Raw genomic sequence first — 20589 nt, 5'->3', positions numbered from 1 at the left:
ATCCAAATTTTATTCCATTGAGCGTTCAATCACATAAAAAAAAAAAACGCATTGATAAAGAATTATTCTCTTTTGTATTCTCCAGTGTGTTGTGAATTGTCTGACCTATCACGTATTTATCATGCCATGAACTTCGTTGAATTAACAGAAACCCAACTCTGTTTGCTTAAGAAATATAGTACATTTATCGCCTCATGAAACAGACAGGTTTTTTTTTTCTCTTCCATCCATTGAGTCTCGACCCTTCCGTATGTCAGCAGTGGTGATTCTGGTCTGGCCAATGCCATGTCCCGATTGGCTTGGATCTAGGTGGCAAGATTTTAACCTGGTGAAAAGCCACTAGGCCTAGGTAATAGCAGTGGAGCTGGGGCTGTGGATGACTTACCTGAAGTAGACACATTGCCTCATAAAATGGTGGGCACCTGAATAGAAGCATGTAATTCTTTTACGAGGGGTAAGATAAAGTCAGCCAACAAATGTCCATTACATGAAGCATAGTGATAGAGAGAGCTTGAAAAGGAAGTAAAGGAGCTGTAGGGACATTTTTTGGGGAAGAAAAGGTGTATGCAGTGGCTCTAGAGCTCCTCGAAGAAAAAGAAAGTGGAAGACACAAGAGACTGAAAGAAGAAAAGCAAAGAAAGATCTAAGTGGGAAGGACAGAGTCTGGGTATAAGGGAGAAGGAATTATCCCAGGACATTTATTTCTTAACTGTTTTTAGTGAAGTATTTCCAACTGTTCATGTGCTTTGTTTAACCTCTCCTCTCTTAAGGAAACACTTGAAAAATAAAATTTTGCTTTTCTGTGGCTATAGCTTTTGTGTGTGTGTGTGTGTATGTGTGTGTGTGTTTTCAATTTTAGGGCAACTATTGCTGACTGAATAAGGACTACATGTTTCCTTCTCAGATCACAAATAGGTACCTTATACTGACTGCATCTCTCCTCTGTCTGCTGATTATTTGCCATAGCCGCTGTAGGATGACCACTAGTCATGTCCAGTTAAAGTTCTGGAAGGTTCCCAGAATAAGGAAGTACAGCAACTGGACTGATTCTTTAAGGAATATGCAACGAAGTGTAAAGGAAACTCAGCTCTCTTTTTTAAAGAGAATCCTTTGTTACACCAAGTTTCTAGGGCTGGGAGGCACCTTCATCAGGGACAGCTTCGGTGTTACTGAGAAGAAACGAATTAGACTCTGTAGCTGGTGGATGAGGCTATGAACTATCACAACCACCCAGAGTCTACGGTCCCAAATGGAGAGACACTAAGCAACGAATAATATGGCTTTTAGCATTTACTGTATTACTTAACCGGAGAAGGCAAGTACTGGCACCCCCACTCCAGCACTCTTGCCTGGAAAGTCCCATGGATGGAGGAGCCTGGTGGGCTGCAGTCCATGGGGTCGCTAAGAGTCGGACACGACTGAGCAACTTCCCTTTCACTTTTCACTTTCATGCATTGGAGAAGGAAATGGCAACCCACTCCAGTGTTCTTGCCTGAAGAATCCCAGGGACGGGGGAGCCTGGTGGGCTGCCGTCTGTGGGGCTGCACAGAGTCAGACACGACTGAAGCGACTTAGCAGCAGCAGCAGCAGTGTTACTTAACATTGAGCAGATATTGGTTAAAGTGACCTCTTTGGTTATAAAACTTTAATATCATCTTTGCATCTCAAGCATCTGGTTTTCCAAATTTCTACTTTGGTTCTTCATAAACGGAGGAGAGGGAACTTTCTATGTATTCGTGATAGTCCATTGCAACTACAGAGATCCAGGCTTCCAATAACTAGTGGTTGAAAGTGAGAGATTTGAGAAGACAATAAATAGATGAGCAGACTGCTGAGCGGAATGTGTCTGATTCCTGGCAGCTTTAAATAACGAACACGCAACCGTGACAGGCCTCCTCGGCAAACAGCTGGGGAACCATCTGATGATGTCATTTGAATAACACTAAATTACTCCTCTGTCCCAAACCTTTCTTCCCTTTTGGCTTTACCAAGATGATAGAAATCTCTGCATTGATCAAGGGTTTGGGTTCAGAGTGAAAGCTTTTATGAAATAAAGATACTATATAACTCTGTAGTTTATGCTGTGCAGTTCATACATTCTTTGTGTAAAGACTCAACTTCACACAAAGGCAATGAAGATACACTTGGAGCCCAGCAGGTGGTGTGCAACCTTCCTTTACTAAGAAATGTTTCTTTTTCTTGGATCCCCACTCCGTTTGCATAGAGATACCATTTCATGAATCTTGGGTGTTCTCCCCACTTACCTTTTATCTTTTCAATGAATCTCTTCTGTCCCTCTCCATGAACCTGGATCCTTCCCACTTATTCATTGTGTCCAAGGTTAATTCCCTTTGACAGAGAATTCTGGACCTGTGTTACATATTACAGCAACTAAAGCCACATATAGCTGCTGAACATTTATAATGTGACTAGTATGATCGAGGGAATGAATTTTTAACGTAGTTTAATTTTAACTAATTTAGATTTAAAAACTGAAGCTATCGAACAACACTAAACACTGTTCGGTTGTTTTGGTAGAATGGCATTTCACTGTAAACTTTGAAAATTTAGCACTGAATTGAGATGTGCTAAAAATGTAAAATACACATTAGAGCTCAAAGATTTAGTATAAAAAAGAATGCAATGTATCTATAGTAATTTTTATATTAGCTAAATATTAAAATAATTTTTGATAACTAGTCTAAATGAAATACATTATTAAAATTAATGTTACCTATTTCTTTTTATTTTTTAATGTAAAGAATTTAATTAGAAAATTTATATATGAATCTCATAATTCTACTGAATGGCACTTTCTAGATTTTCGTTTTTCAGAAAGGAGCAACAATTGAATACAAACAAGCCACTCTCTTGGTTACATGGATCACCTTTCATAGCATAAATTCAATGCCAAAAGAACTGTCTCCCAGGGTGAGGAAAACAAAAAAGGACAGAAAACAAACCTCATCCTGAAGCCACTACCAGTTTCAACACTCAACACCACTGAGAGTATTAGATTAGCTGCCTTCAGAGGGTGGGTCATGAAGACATGGGCCGAGTGAGTTTTGATGACTGGGTTGGGAGAGAAAGGAGAGGAGAGTGCTGACAAGTAGGAGAATAGTCCAGGGCCTGGAACATTTTCAAGATGGCTAGTTGAGTGCTATCTTCAGAGGGAGGCCCTTAGACATGAATATCTCGGGTTTCTGGAGAAGTGAGCCTACTATAAAGAAGAAATAGAAAGCTGAGCAGAAGATGGAAAGATTCCAGAATAAGTTTTGGGGTGGACTGTAGGCCAACATGCTTCTTGAAGGCATCCATGGAATTGTGATATTATCCCTTCTGATATGAGATGTCATCCTTCTTCCACGCTTCTACTCCTGGTCTTCTGTGCAACTGGCTTGAAACTCCTTCCACTGATGCTGCAGCTGCTCCAGTGACCTTAACTGGTTCTTGATACCTACCTCAATGTCCTTTCAAAGACACAGCTAGGGAGGTGGGGAACGAACAATTTTCCATAGCCTTCTAAAGTCCAAAAATATGGAACTTCAGTGGTGGTTATTTATATCTTTTAAATTTCAGATATTTATTACATTCAGTCCTCTCAGTTTACAGATAAGTGAGTGAGAGAGACAGAGGCAGAGAGAGGCTGAGAGGTGATGTGCCAGGATCAGCCACTGGTCAGGATTAACTGAAGCCACTAGAAACAGAACTGCGTCTGCACGTGTAGGTTCCTGAGACGTAGCTGAGGTCTGTCGATACCGTATCATTTACACCAGCTTTAACTGATGGTGCCACACTGACTGTAACTTTTACTTATCATTTGAGTTCTCTGCAGAGCCTAGTAGATGCTGGACTGCTATATGCTTATGGTCTGGTAAAAATGATCATTTATTTAATCCAGTACACTGTGAATTTATTTAATCCAGTACACTATATTCTGTTCTGGTGACAGAATATACTTTGTGCAATTTCTAAGTGATAAAAATGATACCAAAATTTCTAACTGAAGATAAGAAAGTCTTCTCAAAGAACATTATTTATCTCTCATTTTATTTCCTGGCCTGAACAACAGCAATGTTTCATGAATAAAGGAAGGGATTTAGTTACTACCAGCTATCTAAAAATTAAGTTAATTAAAATTAAATGTTATTTTAAAATATTTCAGAGTTAGCATCCAAATAAATAGGTTGTCTTGATAATTATAAACCAGCAGTAACTTCAGGAAGCTGAAGCTATAAGCCAAGCCAATATATGAGAAAAGTCTATAGCCATTGATAGTTAGTCTATATCCACAGCTTCATAAAACTATGGAAAACTGTGGCGATTGATATTGTTTCTATAGAGAATGCAATGTACAATATCTAGAAACTATCTTTATATAGTGAATTTTATATCATTTCATCCATTTTCCCAACAAGAAGAGATAAATACACCAACTGTGTAGGTGGTATGCCTCTTTTTCATTACCATAAGTAAATGAAATAAACAGACTCTCTTAGACTAGACTATATAATATGTAGAATTCATGCTTGCTATCTTACAAGGAGTTATTTGTATGTGAAATCTTGCGGACTTGAGATTGAAAATGTGTGATTTATAAGCAAAGAAAAAACAGCTTTAAATCTTAGTGCCCTGCATTTCAAATTTCTGGCTGATTTATAAGCCTTTTAAATCCCATGCTATTAAGAAATTCAAAATTTATATGGCTATATATATTTTGCTAATATTAACTCCTCAGCCAGCCAGCCTGTGGCATTTTGCATGCTTTTCTTCACTTTTTCCGTCTGTACTTTTTCTCATCTAGCTTTTTCAGAAATGTTATTCCTATTTCTGTCACACTGTCGCCTTTTAGTCTGTCTTGCAAGAATGTAACATCAGCCGCCAAATGAACCTAGGAAAAGAAAAAAAAAAAAAAGGGCTTATATCATTCAGCTTTTTAAAAAACTCTTAAATTTTTCTATTTTTCAGTTTGATAAACCCCATAAAGAGCTCACTTTCCCTGTGGAATGATAATAAAGAGCTTGTTCTGTGGATGAAGGGCCCTTTACTGTGTGTCCTCCATTGATGGTCTGGCTGTGGTCAGCTCTGTGTGTGAGTCTGCAAAGAGAAGGGTGGTCGAGGACAGGCTCAAATCATCCTGGCTGATTCTCAGGCAAGCCCAGAATGAGGGCCTGTTTTTGCTCACAGTATAGGTCTAAACTATGGATCTATCTCAAGAGCACAAATTCCCAACTCAGTGATGGCCTTGACCCAATGTGCCTTGCCAAAGAGAACTTCCAAGGAGAAATGGCTTCTTAAACGATTCCCCAGCTAACTTGCTATAAGTCATTCTGTCATTAGCTCAATAACATAATCACTTTTCCTAACAACATTCAGCAATCACTTACGGCTTTTTGAGAACTATGAAACAACACCAACTAAATAAATTATAAGTATAAAATTAAACCTGGAAATTGTGGACTTGAATATTTGATACCCAGGCCTTCTTTTCCACAATAAAGCATTTCTTATTTCTCAGACATTGAAGTAAACCCTTAGGGCTTACTTCTCTATTCGTTAAAATACACTCACAAAAGAGCAGTATATTGCAGACCTGCCCTCAACAGAGTGCCTTTTCAGTTATTTTAAGTCACAGGAATAGATAAGATAAATAAGAAAAAATACCTAGTAAAAGCAAATAAGTGAAAAAGCCTGAATCTACTAATTAATATTTATTGAGATCTGACTCATTCCCCTCTCTTACTAAGAATTCCATGGTCAACCAGCTTGCTTTTGTTAAACTGTAGACTAAAAGAGGAGAGTGAAAAAGTTGGCTTAAAGCTCAACATTCAGAAAACGAAGATCATGGCCTCTGGTCCCATCACTTCATGGGAAATAGATGGGCAAACAGTGGAAACAGTGTCAGACTTTATTTTGGGGGACTCCAAAATCACTGCAGATGGTGATTGCAGCCATAAAATTAAAAGACACTTACTCCTTGGAAGAAAAGTTATGACCAACCTAGATAGTATATTCAAAAGCAGAGACATTACTTTGCCGACTAAGGTCCGTCTAATCAAGGCTATGGTTTTTCCAGTGGTCATGTATGGATGTGAGAGTTGGACTGTGAAGAAGGCTGAGTGCCGAAGAATTGATGCTTTTGAACTGTGGTGTTGGAGAAGACTCTTGAGAGTCCCTTGGACTGCAAGGAGATCCAACCACTCCATTCTGAAGGAGATCAGCCTTGGGATTTCTTTGGAAGAAATCATGCTAAAGCTAAAGCTGAAGCTCCAGTACTTTGGCCACCTCATGCGAAGAGCTGACTCATTGGATAAGACTGTGATGCTGGGAGGGATTGGGGGCAGGAGGAGAAGGGGACGACAGAGGATGAGATGGCTGGATGGCTGGATGGCTCGATGGACGTGAGTCTGAGTGAACTCCGGGAGATGGTGATGGACAGGAAGGCCTGGTGTGTTGCAATTCATGGGGTTGCAAAGAGTCGGACATGACTGAGCGACTGAAGTGAAGTGAACTGATGGTGTGACAAATTATTTGCTGTCTGAGTGCAGAAAAACATACCTTTGTGATGCCCATCACCCAGTAAAAGGATGTACACTGCACTTTGAAATATGGAAGTTAAATGCACTCTCATTTTTTTCTCATAAGATCTTTCTTGTATTAGTCATAATTTAACTGAAAACCAATTAAAATAATAAGAAGACTACATTGAAATTATTTGGGTATATGGGACCACATGAGGTCTGATACATATATGTCATTCAGCACATATAATCAATTATCCATGAAAACTGAAGAGATTTGTTTATCCTATTTTGGACTTGATTTTTTTCTCTATCTATATGCAAGTCACACTGAATTAATTCAACTTCTTTGTCCCTTGCTTGAAACATTTTTTTATGCTTTTGGACATAGTCTCCTTTTACCTGGAATATTATTTTCCCCTTAGCCCAAGATCTGCATCTAACTGCTCTGTCATCTTTCAAATGTCAGCCCACAGTCTGACTTGGAAGACTTCCCTCTCCCCACGCCTGTTCCACCCCAGGTCCTCCCATGACCCTGAGTCATTCATTTGCCTTCTATACTGGACAAAAGGCTCTTGAAGGGCAACAACTGTGTCTTGTTTTTCTCTGTATGCTCAATGGCTGATCGCTATCTTAGTTAAATCAATGAATGATTAGATCAGATTTGTTTTAATTAAGCCTCCAGCGGCCCCCAGTGACCCCACCTCCTATCATTCAAGTAGTTCCCTCCAAAGTCCAGCAGAATTGACAGCACCTGTGGTGTTTAGAGCGCTACAGAAACCTCTGTGACAAGGAACTTCAGGAAGCCTCTAGCCAGCTGTGAGCAAGGCACTGAGGCCAGTGAGTGAGCTTGGAAGTAAATTCCCAGCCTCAGTCAAGTCTTCAGAGACTGCGGCTCCAACCAACTGCTTGACTGCCTGTGCGCTACGCTGTGAAAGGCTTTGAACCATGGCCACCTAGCAAGGCGGTCCCAGGTTTCCAGTCCTCAGAAACTGTGTGAGATAATAAATATTTGTTGTTTTAGGCAGCTACCTTTGAGGGTAGTTAATTAGCCAGCACTAGATAACGAATGCTTAGTTGCTCAGTCATGCCCAGCTCTTTGCGACCCCATGGACTGTAGCCTGCCAGGCTTCTCTGTCCATGGGATTATTCAGGCAAGAATACTGGAGCGGGTTGCCATGCCCTCCTCCAGGGGATCTTCCCAACCCAGGGATTGAACCCAGGTTTCTCGCATTGCAGGCAGATTCTTTACCATCTGAGCTACCTAAGAAGCCCAAGAATAGTAGAGTGGGTAGCCTATTCCTTCTTCAGGGGATCTTCCCAATCCAGGAATTGAACCAGGGTCTCCTGCATTGCAGGCGGATTCCCTACCAGCTAACTACCAGGGAAGCCCAGATAATGACTGTTCAGTTCAGTTTAGTCGCTCAGTCGTGTCCGACTCTTTGCAACCCCATGAATCGCAGCACGCCAGGCCTCCCTGTCCATCACCAACTCCCAGAGTTCACTCAGACTCACGTCCATCGGGTCAGTGATGCCATCCAGCCATCTCATCCTTTGTCGTCCCCTTCTCCTCCTGCCCCCAATCCCTCCCAGCATCACAGTCTTATCCAATGAGTCAACTCTTCGCATGAGGTGGCCAAAGTACTGGAGTTTCAGCTTTAGCATCATTTCTTCCAAAATAAAGTATGTGCCTTACCATTTCCAGGGCCCCTCTGATAATCCCACAGAGTAAGTTGCAGTAGCACAGAGAAGACCGCCCAGTGGGGAGCTCTTCCACAAATTCCACCAGAGGATTCTTGTCTAGAATCAAGGAAAATTCATTTCTGCTTGCGTTGTTACACGTCACAGTTGGTGTAATTCCTAAGTACATCTTGAAAGCAACCTAGCAAACAGGGGAAAAAAATATTACAAAACTTGGCCTGGAATAAATAACTATTAGTGGAGAAGGAAATGGCAATCTACTTCAGTATTCTTGCCTGGGAAATGCCCTGGACAGAGGAGCCTGATGGGCTATAGCCCAGGGGTCGCACAAGAGATACCGCTTAATGACTAAACAATGACAGCAAAGTGGCTGAACTGCGTTGTTGTACAGGAGAAACCAACACAATATTGTAATGCAGTTTTCCTCTGATTAAAGAATAAATAAAGAAAAATAAAGAACTGCTAGTAAGACACCCAAATACCACTCCAGGCACAATTGTTAAGCTTCTGGAGTTCATAGTCAGAAAGCCTGAGTTCACACTCAGCTTTGAAATTTACTGACCTTACAACATGTACAATTCTTAAACTTTTTTTCATGGAATCTCCTAAAGTATTCGTTTTCTGTGGAAACAGTATGGTTTATGAAACACAAAGTTAAGGCAGTATTTTTGGAAAAAACTTAAAAAAAATATTCCTTAGAAGGGTAAGAAATTAAAATATTACTCATCAGCAGCATACTAGCATAATATTTGTCACATGAGCCCAGCAAAGTCTTCTGAATTAGAAGGGACCCAAGACACATGTGCCAAAAAGGAAGGTGACAGACTTGGGGACAGAGGGGGTCGAGGAAGATAAAACCCAAGAGTATGCTTTGGGAAGTGGAGGCAGTCACATCACCAAGAATAACGTCTCTGAGAAGGAGCAAGGGCCAGTGGTGGCAGGCACATAAGTGGGTCATAAAGTAGCTTTTCAAGAAAGTCCGCTGTTTTAAAGAGCTTAAAGAATTTTAAAATGTAGAGACAGAGGAAACCTTGGGGACTATTTCTTTTTACCTCCAGTTTCACAAACGAGTAAACTGGGATTCAGAGAAGTAAAACGACATGGCTAAGATTACACTATAACTTAGTTCCTTGGCTTCTAGTCCAAGTGACTTTCTTGTCACCAAATATACAGACCTGGAAACTGAGGTTTATTAATGGAAATTTGTCAGCTTGATTGTTGTTGTCTTTCAAGTGATTTCATTAATTTTCATATTAAAAGCAGTGTATTCAATACTAAAAGCCGTGTAGAAGCAAAGTGCGGAGAAGGCAATGGCACCCCACTCCAGTACTCTTGCCTGGAAAATCCCATGGACAGAGGAGGCTGGTGGGCTGCAGTCCATGAGGTCGCTAAAATTTGGACACAACCGAGCGACTTCATTTTCACTTTTCACTTTCATGCATTGGAGAAGGAAATGGCAACCCACTCCAGTGTTCTTGCCTGGAGAATCCCAGGGACAGAGGAGCCTGGTAGGAGGCCGTCTATAGGGTCACACAGAGTCAGACACGACTGAAGTGACTTAGCAGCAGCAGCAGCAAAAGCAAAGTGAAGACAATTTCCTTAAATTATACATAATTAGAAGTACTAAAAGGTTCATGATTCAGTCATTCATTCAATAGTACACATTGAGCACTGCCTGTCTAGCATAGTGCCTGGCACACAGTGAAATTCAACAATGATTTGAAAAATGAATTATTGAATAGGCATTCATTCTGTGTTTGACATCATCTTTACACCCAGAATACAAAATTTATTAAGATGTAGTTCCTGTTTTATAAGAGCTTACAGTTAAAAAGGAGCTATAGATATTAAATAAATAACTGCAAAATTACGATAAGCTCCACAAGTACAATGTTGTATATTAGGAAGTAACCCTTGAAATATTTACAGAGGAAGAAGCTTCTACACTGTTTATGAATACTGAGCCAGTGTTTGCCAGGTAGACAAGGTCAGGTGTGTGTGTGTGTGGGCATGGGGTCGGGGGGATGTTTCAGATAGAAGGAACATGTCAAGGGCACAGAATACCATGATGAGGTTCAGGGAAAGTTCGCTTTCATCAACTTGTGGGCAACAGGGAGCCCCAAAGATGTGAGTAGGCTAGGGAGGAAATGGATTTCTATATTAGAGGGATCTCCTTCGTGTCAGCATAGAGGACAAATTTAAGGTTGAGAACGGGGATAGGCAAGAAGTCAAAGGCAGAAATTCCAATCAAGAGGTTACTACGATAGTCTAGGAAAGAAATGATGAGAACCCTTCTCACTTTGTCTTTAACTCAAAACTCAAACTCTCCCTGAACTTTTCCATATAAATTTCAAACAGCCCAAATCCAAACATTTGATAGAGTCACAGATCAGTTAAAGAGGATGTAAAATGAAGCTTCTAGATCTTAAGTCAAAGTAGCAAAAGTTTTAAGTAACAAGAGAAAAATACCATCATGAAAGTCTAGGCTAGGAGACTTGATTTGGCTTCCAACCAATTGGCTGAAACCCGACTTCTGCTAATGTTTATTCCTTTGGATGGAAAATTCCTAAACTATTATTATCTGTAATAGTCGGAATTTCTTTCTGATTCTCAATCCAAGCCACATGGAAACAACATAAAAGAGGGGGCTATTCACTGTGAATTTACTCTGATTCTCAGTGTTTTGGTCCAGTTTCATGGCCCTAACATCCACCAGTAGGAGGCATTATCTGAACACTGTTGGGAAATATTCATTCCTAGGGAATGACACCGTTTCCTTATCTGGCTGAATTCAGTCTGAGAAGGAGGACTGTTGTTTCTAATGAAGAAAGAGCTCCACCCTCGGCCACTGCCACAGCGGCTCTGCCAACAAATAAGAGCAAAGCATTTTCCCTCTGCGTATCTCCAACATGGATGCTTTTCAGGGGTTTCTAAAATTCATCCTCAACCAGAAAACTGTCATTGGCTATAGCTTCCTGGCTCTGCTGACCGTGGGGGGTGAGCGTCTCTTTTCACTCGTGGCTTTCAAGTGTCCCTGCGGCACTGAGAACGTGATCTACGGGCTGGCTTTCCTGTTTGCTCCCGCCTGGGTGTTACTGATCCTGGGATTCTTTCTGAACAACAGGTCATGGAGACTCTTCACAGGCTGCTGTGTGAATCCCAGGAAAATCTTCCCCAGGGGCCACAACTGCCGCTTCTTCTCCGTCCTCGGGCAGATCATCCTGAGTTCATTGGTGGCCCCCGTGATGTGGCTGTCTGTGGCTTTGCTCAATGGGACTTTTTATGAATGTGCAATGAGCGGGACCCAAAGTCCAAGACTCCTCGATCTGATTTGCAAAGGCAAGCCTGAAGAGTGCTGGAAAGAACTTTACAAAGTATCTTGCGGAAAAACCAGCATGACCCCCACAGACAACGAAGAACTGAAATTGTCGCTGCAAGCCCAGTCTCAGGTAAGAAGGGACAAAGGTGCCTTTCCCCTACACCTCCTGCCCCCCAGCGTGAGCTTGAAGTATTCTCTCTGTACTCCGTTCAGCCAGGGTAGAGCCTGAATCCTGAAACTCTGAAATTCTGAATTCTGAAACTCTGGAGATTGGAATGTGGTGCAGCATTAAGACAGTCTCAGGAAAAGCTTTTCAGAGGTTGGATGGCTAATAAAATTGCTGATTGGATTGTCTTTTCCACCTCCAAAAAGAAAATCTCCTCTTGAGTTAGACATCTGTAAATACTTAAGTACTTTAAAACAATTTCTCTGGGTTGACTTTGTAAATGATGCATGACACTAACTCATTATAAAGTGTTAATGGCAGAGCTGTAATTAGAAATTACTGCCTTCTATTAATTATTTTCAAACTGGTTTTTCAGAGAAACACACACATACATACATAGCATACATCCATTAAAATACAGCTGAACCAAATGAGCTAATACTTTTCAAAGTTGCACATCATATAATTAGTATAGAGATTCTCTTGCGTGATTTCTGGCAACTGCTATCTCTATGTGTAAATATTGTTAAGATGGAAAAGAATTTTCTGTATAAAATAGGGTGTTGGCAGACTTTAAATAGCCTCCAGCGAAACAGGACCATATTCTCCAGGGAGTTTTCCTCCTACGGTCTGTGCTCTATAGCTAAAAAGTTCTTCTTACATTACTTTAGGAGCTCAAGATTTGGGGCATTGTTTTATTTAACAGAAGGAAATTGTAGCTTTACCTACTGATTCAGGGATGTGAGCACAAATCCAGATGTGAGCCTGGCCCTGGCCTCAGGAAAAGACTGAATTCCTACTTGAGGAGCAGGAATGACATTCCACAAATCAAAACAAGCAATAGGAGTAGATAAACAGGTCCACACTCTGTCAGGAAGGCTATTTGTTTAAGAATAAATGCGCTGAAAATACTGAGACTTTACTCTTTTTTTTTTTTTTTTCAATATAGACTGGCCTTTTCAACAACACATCAAAGCAAAATTTGTTCCCAAACTGGTTGGCAATATATTCAGATTCTCTTCATAAACTAATAAGCCTCACCCACAAAACCTTTTGTTTAATGCATAAAGCACATTTTAGACAAAATTTAGACAAAATTTAGACAGAAAAAAAGCTCCCCCACGAAACCTTTTGTTTAATGCATAAAGCACATTTTAGACAAAAACATGCCAGGCTGCCAAACATCTTCCTCCTTTTGCTGAACGAAGGTCTTAACTACAAATGTGGTGATGCAATGAGTGATTTATGATTTGTGTCCTTGGGTACCAGGCTCCATTCAGGTGGCAGCGGATCCAAACACTTACCACTGGGTAGCTTTTCCTTCTCTAAATACAGGCATAAGGAAATCATTCCTGTCCTGCCACAGCTGAGCCTGGGCACACTGACCTATTTACTTTTCAGAGGAATGAGAAGGACCTGGGGCTGATTCCTTAGGGGACGACGCATAAGAGATGTGGACAAAGGGAGCTGTATCATAGCTAGTGCTGACCGCAGTGCTTCCTATAGGCAGGAGCAGCAAACAGTCCGGACCCACAGCTGGGTATGTGGGTGGGGGTGGAAAAAGTGCCAAGTCCATGGGTGGGGCAGAGGAACGAAATCCAGCTGGGTGGCTTTCCGTCCTTTGGGTAGGTAGAGTAGTGGCAAGAACTCCACCTTGGAGTTGCCTAGCCTGGGGTTTGAATCCTGATTCTACCGCTCACCAGCTATGTGACCCAGAGCTACTGTTTGAGCCCTGAGAGCCCCAGTGTCCTCATAGTTGGGGGTAATAACACCTACCCTTGGAAGTACAGAGATGATGGACATAAATGGGCATAAAACTGCTGGCACACAGTAAATATTTTAAACTGGTTAGAAAAATGCCAAGGTTTGAAGAAGACACATACAGAATGGTGTATTATTGAGGGCTGGGGTGGGACCATCCATCATGTCTAGTTAGATCCTGGGTACCATGAATTAGTGAAAAACAAGAGGGCTCAGTGCTCAGGACTCAGGTGAAAGCAAGTTGATGTTAAGTCCTCGCAATGAGAGGAGGAGGGCCTGAAGCTGATTAAACAGTGAATAACTCAGAAGAATTGGTTTAGATACTGAAATGAGAAAGCCTACAGGCCTACAGGAGGATGGGCTGTGTGGAAAAAAGATAGAGGTTAGAGAAAAGAGGAAGATCTGATGTAGCCAACCACAAGTGACTCAAGTAAATATAAGCACTGTCGCACGATGGGGGTGGTATCTCATTTCTTAATCACATCAGAAAGATACCCTATGTTCAGTAATGCCTTTACATAGACATGGATGCGATTGAAAAATAGCAGCCTGTGCTAATAGCTGATACTTACTGAGACATGTGGATTTCTACATCACCTCATTTTAATCCTCGAATTTACATTCTGAGGAGGGTAACCCCTACTTTACAACTGAGGAATCAGAGGCACAGAGAATACCTGTAAAAAAGTGAAAGTTGAGATTTAAACCCAACTGATGCCAGCCCAGATCTGGCACTCATGTGGGGTCTGAGATCCTGCGCAATGACCTCCGTAGTCTGAGTCAGAGTTTGGAAACCATCGGTTTCCAAATAAACATTGGAGCTTATTTGTTCCATTATGATCAGCATGGGTTCATTTGCAGACTGTTATTTTCATGTTCAAATAGGCCCATCTGCTGAGAAATACTAAGGGCCATTTAACCAAAATATTAAGATAAACTTGGAAAGAGCTTTGTTAGTTGTTCACATATGAAATTAACTCAAATTGTGAAAAATATAGGGTTGGCCAAAAAATTCATTCCGGGTTTTTTTTTTTTTTGACATCATATCCTTTCAATGTGTTATTTTTGAGAACTGATGTCCAAAAGTTCATTTTTTCCCCCTTGCCTTTTACGCAAGCTTCCAGTTCTTATAGCTTCAGTTTCCTTATTGTGCTACATTTGTCTTGCTTTATAGTGAGATAGGATATGGTAATGAGTGATGATACCTCTCTCAGGGTGGGTCTGCGGTTCTCTGCAAACAATGTAACGTGGGAAAAATCAGTCACTGGTCACGAATATCCATGTATCAATGCCTGAAGATACTCCACTAAGGAGCTAGTAATATGCTCACACACAGAATTCTTTCCTTTAAAGCTAGTACTATATGAGGGCTTGGTTCTTCCAGTTCTTGGATAATCTATATTTTTGCTCCTTTCCATTTGCCTGCCTTCTGGGTATTTCTTTGCATACCAGCAATGGTGGGTAGGATGGAGAACAGAGGTTAGGTAAACCCTAACTTTATTTGATTAAAAAAAAAAACAAAGAACAAAACTTGTTAATAATTAAGATGACGGAAGTCAACTGAGGTCTGCTATTAAATTAGCCATACACTTCCCAATAACACTACCCCGTCTCCTTGAGAAGTGGCTTTGCTTTTGCTGTGCTCAGTATTTCTTTCTTTCTAAGATTCTAGGATGGTTCCTGATTTGTTCCGCATCTTTCTTCTCTCTGCTCACCACGTGTTATACTCGCTGCCGATCTAAAGTTAGTTACCTTCAGCTGAGTTTTTGGAAGACGTATGCACAGAAGGAGAAGGAGCAGTTGGAAAACACATTCGTGGACTACGCCAAAAAGCTGAGTGAGAGAAACCTGAAATGCTTCTTGGAAAACAAGAGGCCTGATGTCTTCCCCATGCCCACCTTTGCGGCCTGGGAGGCTGCTTCGGAGCTCCATTCCTTCCACCAAAATCGGCCACACTACAGCACCCTCCACAGGGTGGTAGAGGATGGTCTGGACCTTCGCCCGGAGGATGAGGAGACCACAATGATGCTTATGGGTACCGCCCAAAACGTGCAGCTCACCCACCATCACTGACTCATGGGGTCTAGACGCCTTCCTCCTGCATCAACAGCTACCTGAGTATCTCCGTGTTTTCTTCCGTTTAGTATTTCTTAATCAGACAATAACACAAAGGCAAGCAGCTTTTGAGACAGGACAATGGTTTCGCGTGCTCAAACTGCTGCTGAGTGACTGGCCAAAGATGGTGACAATGGTGCTCTTGTATTGGTTGGGGGTTGGGAGTCGGGCTCAGGGGCTTCAGGTTCTAAGATCTGATGACTGACAGACCCATGCGAGAAGTTCTGCCACTCTCTGTAAATACAGTCACGGAATCCAGGGGCAGCAGTGGTGACTTGTGAGTGAGTGCGGTCCCCCTAACAGACTCCTGTTATTAACAGACTCTCCACTTCCACACAGTGGGATCTGCGGTGTAGTTGGTAGAAATCCTCGTAGTAAATCTATCTTACTACCTTCCAAGGATGTAATGAAATGCTACCATTTAAAATTCATTTCCTTGGAATCTGAAGACATCAGTCCTCAAAAATAACACATTGAAAGGATATGATGCCAAACATTCAGAGCTTTTCCCATGTTTCCACTATGCATTGAAAGTAGACCCCTGGAGTCAGAGCTGTATTATGACTCTTGTGGGCTCTAGGTACTTTTGCCTTCATGGGCTGATTTCTACATTAAAAAATACACATGTACACATACTCACAAGCACACACCCCCCTATACTTATGACTATTGATATAAAGGCATATATTAATATTGTATAGGGCTTCTCAGATGGCTCAGAGGCAAAGAATCTGTCTGCAATGCGGGAGGCCCAGGTTCAGTCCCTAGATCAGGAAGATCCCCTGGAGAAGGAAATGGCAACCAACTCCAGTATTCTTGCTTGGGAAATCCCATGGACAGAGAAGCCTGGCAGGCTACAGTCCATAGGGACACAAAAGAGTTGGACATGACTAAACAGCAACAACAATATTAATGTTATATATTAGAACTTTTTTTCAACCTTGAAGTTCATTTATTACCTTGTGACTGTATAAGAAACTGAAAACACTTTAGTGGGCTCCTACAGAATGCAAGTTTTGTATTCTATTATATAATATATCCACATTAGTTTAAATATATAAATACATTAGTTCCCTCTAAATCTATGAATGGAATCAATATTTAAGGAAGAGGTACCATGTTTTATGCTGTGGCTCACATCTAATACCATGGAGGGTCCTCGCCTCCTCACTGGAGAATCCTGGGGCTGAATTCCTTATTATCATGCAACATTATCCCAAACTGGGGAAAGGATCCTATAGGTATAAGACATGACACATATCCTTGGGAACTTGGAGGTACAGAGTCATGTTGTGTGTGTGTGTGCGTATGTGTGTGTGTGTGTGTGTGTGTAGGTGGGAGAGTGGGAGGTGGGGGCTGTGAGGTTGCAATATTGTTTGGGTTTTAAACATGGTGTGTGACAAATGTATGACAATTGGTTCCTGGAAAAAAAAAAAAGGTGGTTATTTGAAGTGTTTGCCCATTTCTCTGTTGTAATTTCAAGTTACCAAGGTGATGTCACTGAAATCAGAGTTAGGAGGAGACAATATGAGCCAGAACTTCTAAGAAGATTTTGTGGTGTATTTACTTTCATTCTAGCCAAACTGTCTCTGGTACAACTTTGGTGCATCTGAGTTTCACTGCAATAAGACCTAACCATGGTAGATTAAACATGGCTTAATGGCGCCAATTGAGAGAGAGAGTCTTTTCCTCTTTTCCTTGAGTCTGACCTTAACGAACCAACAATATGTAGCAGAGGTGAAGCCAGGTTGCAGAACTATTCCAGCTTATGCCTTGGTCTCTGGCAATGCTTACTCTGGTAAAAACCAGCCACCATGTAAGAAATGCAATTACCTTAATGAAGAGTCCCAAGCCCCAAAGAAGGCTAAAGTAGCCAAGTGGAGAGACTGAGACAGAGATCATAGCTGGCCAGCTCCAACTGCTTGAGTCATTCTAGGTTAGTTACCAGGCATCTGAGTGAAGAAGTCGTTTGGACATTCCAGCTTCAGCAGACAAGACATGGAGAAGAACCAGAGAACCCAACAAACAGCCGGGGAAAAGATCCCAGATCTATGGTCTGAATGAAGTCATACCAGCCATGCAGACTTCTCAGCCACACCATCTCAGACTGCAGATATTATAAAAGGGTCCCCACTGTGTCCTGTCCAAATCCCCTGAGTTAAATAAATGTTTGTTGTTTGAAGCCAATCAAATTATAGGCATTATGAAGTAAGATATCCTGAACATTAATATGTGAAAATCACAATTTGTTAAATGAGAGATTAGAGGCACACTGAATTTATATATAGATTATGCAAATATCTCCCTATGCATAGATTTTTCCTCTCAATTTCAGTAAGCAGTGAATGAGCTGTGGAATGATTTGATAGATGCTGAATAGTTACTTCTCCAAACTAACTCCATCAAAACCTGAGAATGATTTTTGGTTAAATTTGGTTTGAGAGGAACACACTGCTATGAGTTAATTTGGTTTAAAATAAACATATTACTGAAAAAATGACATATTTTTAGCATTAGTACCCAGAAAAAGATGACAGTGGAAGGCACAGGACAGGGTGGCCTTGAGTAAGTTACAAACAGATTGATCTTCTAGCTTTGCTCCTCAGAGTGTTGCATTCAAACCACAGCATCAGCATCATGAGGGAGCCTATTAGAAATCCAGAATCAGACTCCATCCCAGACCTGTTGAATCAAGCCTGCCATTAAACAAGATCTTAGGTGATTCTATGCAACTTAAACTTTAGAAGTGCTGGTTCTCAAACTTTAATGTGTGCCAAAAATCATCTGGATGGCTTGTTAAAATGTAGATTGCTGAGCCCAAGTGTCTGATTTGACAGGTTGGGGGTGAGAATTTGCATTTCTAACAACTTCTCAGGTGATGCTTCTGCTGCTGGTCTAGGGACCACATCTTGAGAACAACAGCTCTAAAGCACAAAACAGGCTACACTGGGGAAGGCAAGACAGAAATAACTCAGAATCTTAGGCCTCACCGCAGATCTACAGAATTAGACTCTGTGCTATTATCAACCTGTCTGAGAACATGGGGTGACTTTCCATGTATTTTCTATTTATTCAAGGCTACCTTTCTTCACTTAGGGATAGTTTTAAAGTTTTCCTCACCTAAGTTTTGCAAATATTGTACATCTGCATTCTTCTTTGCCACTAGTCTAATGTTTTCTTTTTTCCATGGTATTTTATTTGAGTACATGAAAAAGCTATTACTTAATGTATATATGAAGAAAGCTGAGCACAGAAGAATTGATGCTTTTGAACTGTGGTGTTGGAGAAGACTCTTGAGAGTCCCTTGGACAGCAAGGAGCTCCAACCAGTCCATCCTAGAGGAAATCAGTCCTGAATATTCATTGGAAGGACTGATGCTGAAGCTGAAACTCCAATAATTTGGCCACATGATGCGAACAACTGACTCATTTGAAAAGACCCCGATGCTGGGAAAGATTGAAGGCAGGAGGAGAAGGGGACGACAGAGGATGAGTTGGTTGGATGACAACCAACATGCTATTATCATGCACATAAAAATGAACAATTCATATTTTCCTAACTATCTCAAAGATATCCTGTGTCTGTTCATTGCTTAAAACAGGATACAAATAAGGCCCACATGTTGTTTCTGGCTGTTACGTCTCTTTTATTTTCCTTTTTAAAATGCCATTTGCTTATGGAAAGCTGGGTCATATGTCAAATAGCATGTTCTATATTCCAGATTTACTTGGCTACTTTCTCATGGTGCTAATTAACTTGTTTTCTTTTGCCTATTTTTCCTTTACACTAACAGTAAGATCTTGATTAAATTCAGAATTTATTTTTTTAGGAAACAGTATTGTACAGGTTGTACTGTACTAACTCTTGTACTGCATAACATTAGGAGGCACATAATGTGTGGTCATTCAAGGAACTGTTCATTTTTATGTACATGTTAATAGCATGTTGGTTTGTTCTCCTTTGTTCACTCAGGCCACCAGAATAAAGTCAATAGTTGACCTTTTGACATTTGCAGCCCCTTACCTATGACGTAAAGAGCAAGGAGCATTGGATCTGTACATGCTCCTTTTATGTGGCAGCTGCAAGGATGACTGTTCTCATTTGTGTGGTTGCAGCCTTGATTGTTATCATGTATTCAACCAATCTCTTCATTCCCCAAAGTTCCCAAGGGAGCCTAGATTGCCCTGAGGAGCTGACACAAGGAAGGATCTGGCTCTAGTTTTAATTGTCTCATGCAGTGGCTTCTGACTAAAACTTAATGAAGCCCTAAATGAGTAGCAGGACATAATGAGGTTTTAGGAGAGTTAAGGAGGCAAGCTGAACTACTGAGGCTGAACTTGAACATGGAGGGTAGCCCCAGGAGGCCTGTGTTACTCGCAGGCAAGGCAAGTGCCAGTGCCTTTGTACTTGTACCTACTGGAGTAGGATTTTGGTCAAGAGCATTAGGTGAGTTTAATCCATTTTGGAGGTTGGAAGATTCTTCTCAAAAATATAAACCGTCATATTTGATTCTGGAAGAAAACTACTTTTAGGCTGCTTCAAATAATATTTTCAAAGTTCAGTTGTTTGTTAAAATTGAGTTATGCAGAAAGAATATTGGCCTAGCCAAATACAAGAATATTTGAAAGAGAGATTATATTCTAAATCTTGCTGCTCCACTAAAGAGGAAAGGCAGAATTAAAATTTGTTAACAATCTATTATATGTTGGTTGTTTTACATATAATTTGGAGTTAAAATTTCAAAAGCATACTGGGAAAGATGATTGTTTCCACCTTTATGAATAATATTAAATTTCCAAAAGGTTATGTTTAAGCCACAGGTAAGAGATGGAGCTTAAGTTTGGACCTGAAATGGACGTGAATTAGTGTAACTCAACTTCTGTCGCATAAATACTGCTTCATGGTGGTGTCTTCTCAAGCGTCCATTTAATCTTTTAAAGTGAATTTCCTCACTTGTAATATTTGAGTGTTGGATTAGTACATCAGAGTTGTTTTCAGTTCTGTTG

At 40.9% G+C, this 20589-nt stretch overlaps 2 protein-coding genes across 5 annotated transcripts in view; one reads left to right on the top strand and one right to left on the bottom strand.

Moving 5' to 3' along the window:
* Positions 1-2724: 2724 nt before the first annotated feature.
* The window catches only part of TRAPPC3L (trafficking protein particle complex subunit 3L), a 67859-nt gene continuing 49994 nt past the window's right edge, over positions 2725-20589 (bottom strand). For all 4 annotated transcript variants that reach the window (XM_042253286.1, XM_042253287.1, XM_042253288.1 and 1 more), the window contains 2 exons: positions 8218-8403; positions 2725-4891 (listed from right to left, as the gene is read on the bottom strand). In XM_042253286.1, the coding sequence (XP_042109220.1) occupies positions 4772-4891; positions 8218-8403 (306 nt within the window). In that variant the 3' untranslated portion in view covers positions 2725-4771. The remainder of the gene's footprint in view (positions 4892-8217; positions 8404-20589) is intronic.
* On the top strand, positions 11121-19589 carry CALHM5 (calcium homeostasis modulator family member 5). The gene is made up of 2 exons (XM_012182535.5): positions 11121-11671; positions 15134-19589. Exons 1-2 carry the CDS (start codon positions 11132-11134, stop codon positions 15539-15541), a joined length of 948 nt encoding a protein of 315 aa, XP_012037925.1. The 5' UTR covers positions 11121-11131; the 3' UTR covers positions 15542-19589.

The sequence above is a fragment of the Ovis aries genome, chromosome 8 (assembly GCF_016772045.2).
Source record: "Ovis aries strain OAR_USU_Benz2616 breed Rambouillet chromosome 8, ARS-UI_Ramb_v3.0, whole genome shotgun sequence".
Lineage (NCBI taxonomy): Eukaryota > Metazoa > Chordata > Mammalia > Artiodactyla > Bovidae > Ovis > Ovis aries.
The sequence above is the reverse complement of the archived record's forward strand: the minus strand, read 5'-3'. Positions and strand labels throughout refer to the sequence as shown.

Bases quoted from the DNA above. Each gene is read 5' to 3' on its own strand.
- CALHM5 (XM_012182535.5), top strand. From the start codon at position 11,132: ATGGATGCTTTTCAGGGGTTTCTAAAATTCATCCTCAACCAGAAAACT. The intron at 11,672-15,133 runs GTAAGAAGGGAC...TTTCTTTCTAAG, and splicing joins CGCTGCAAGCCCAGTCTCAG to ATTCTAGGATGGTTCCTGAT.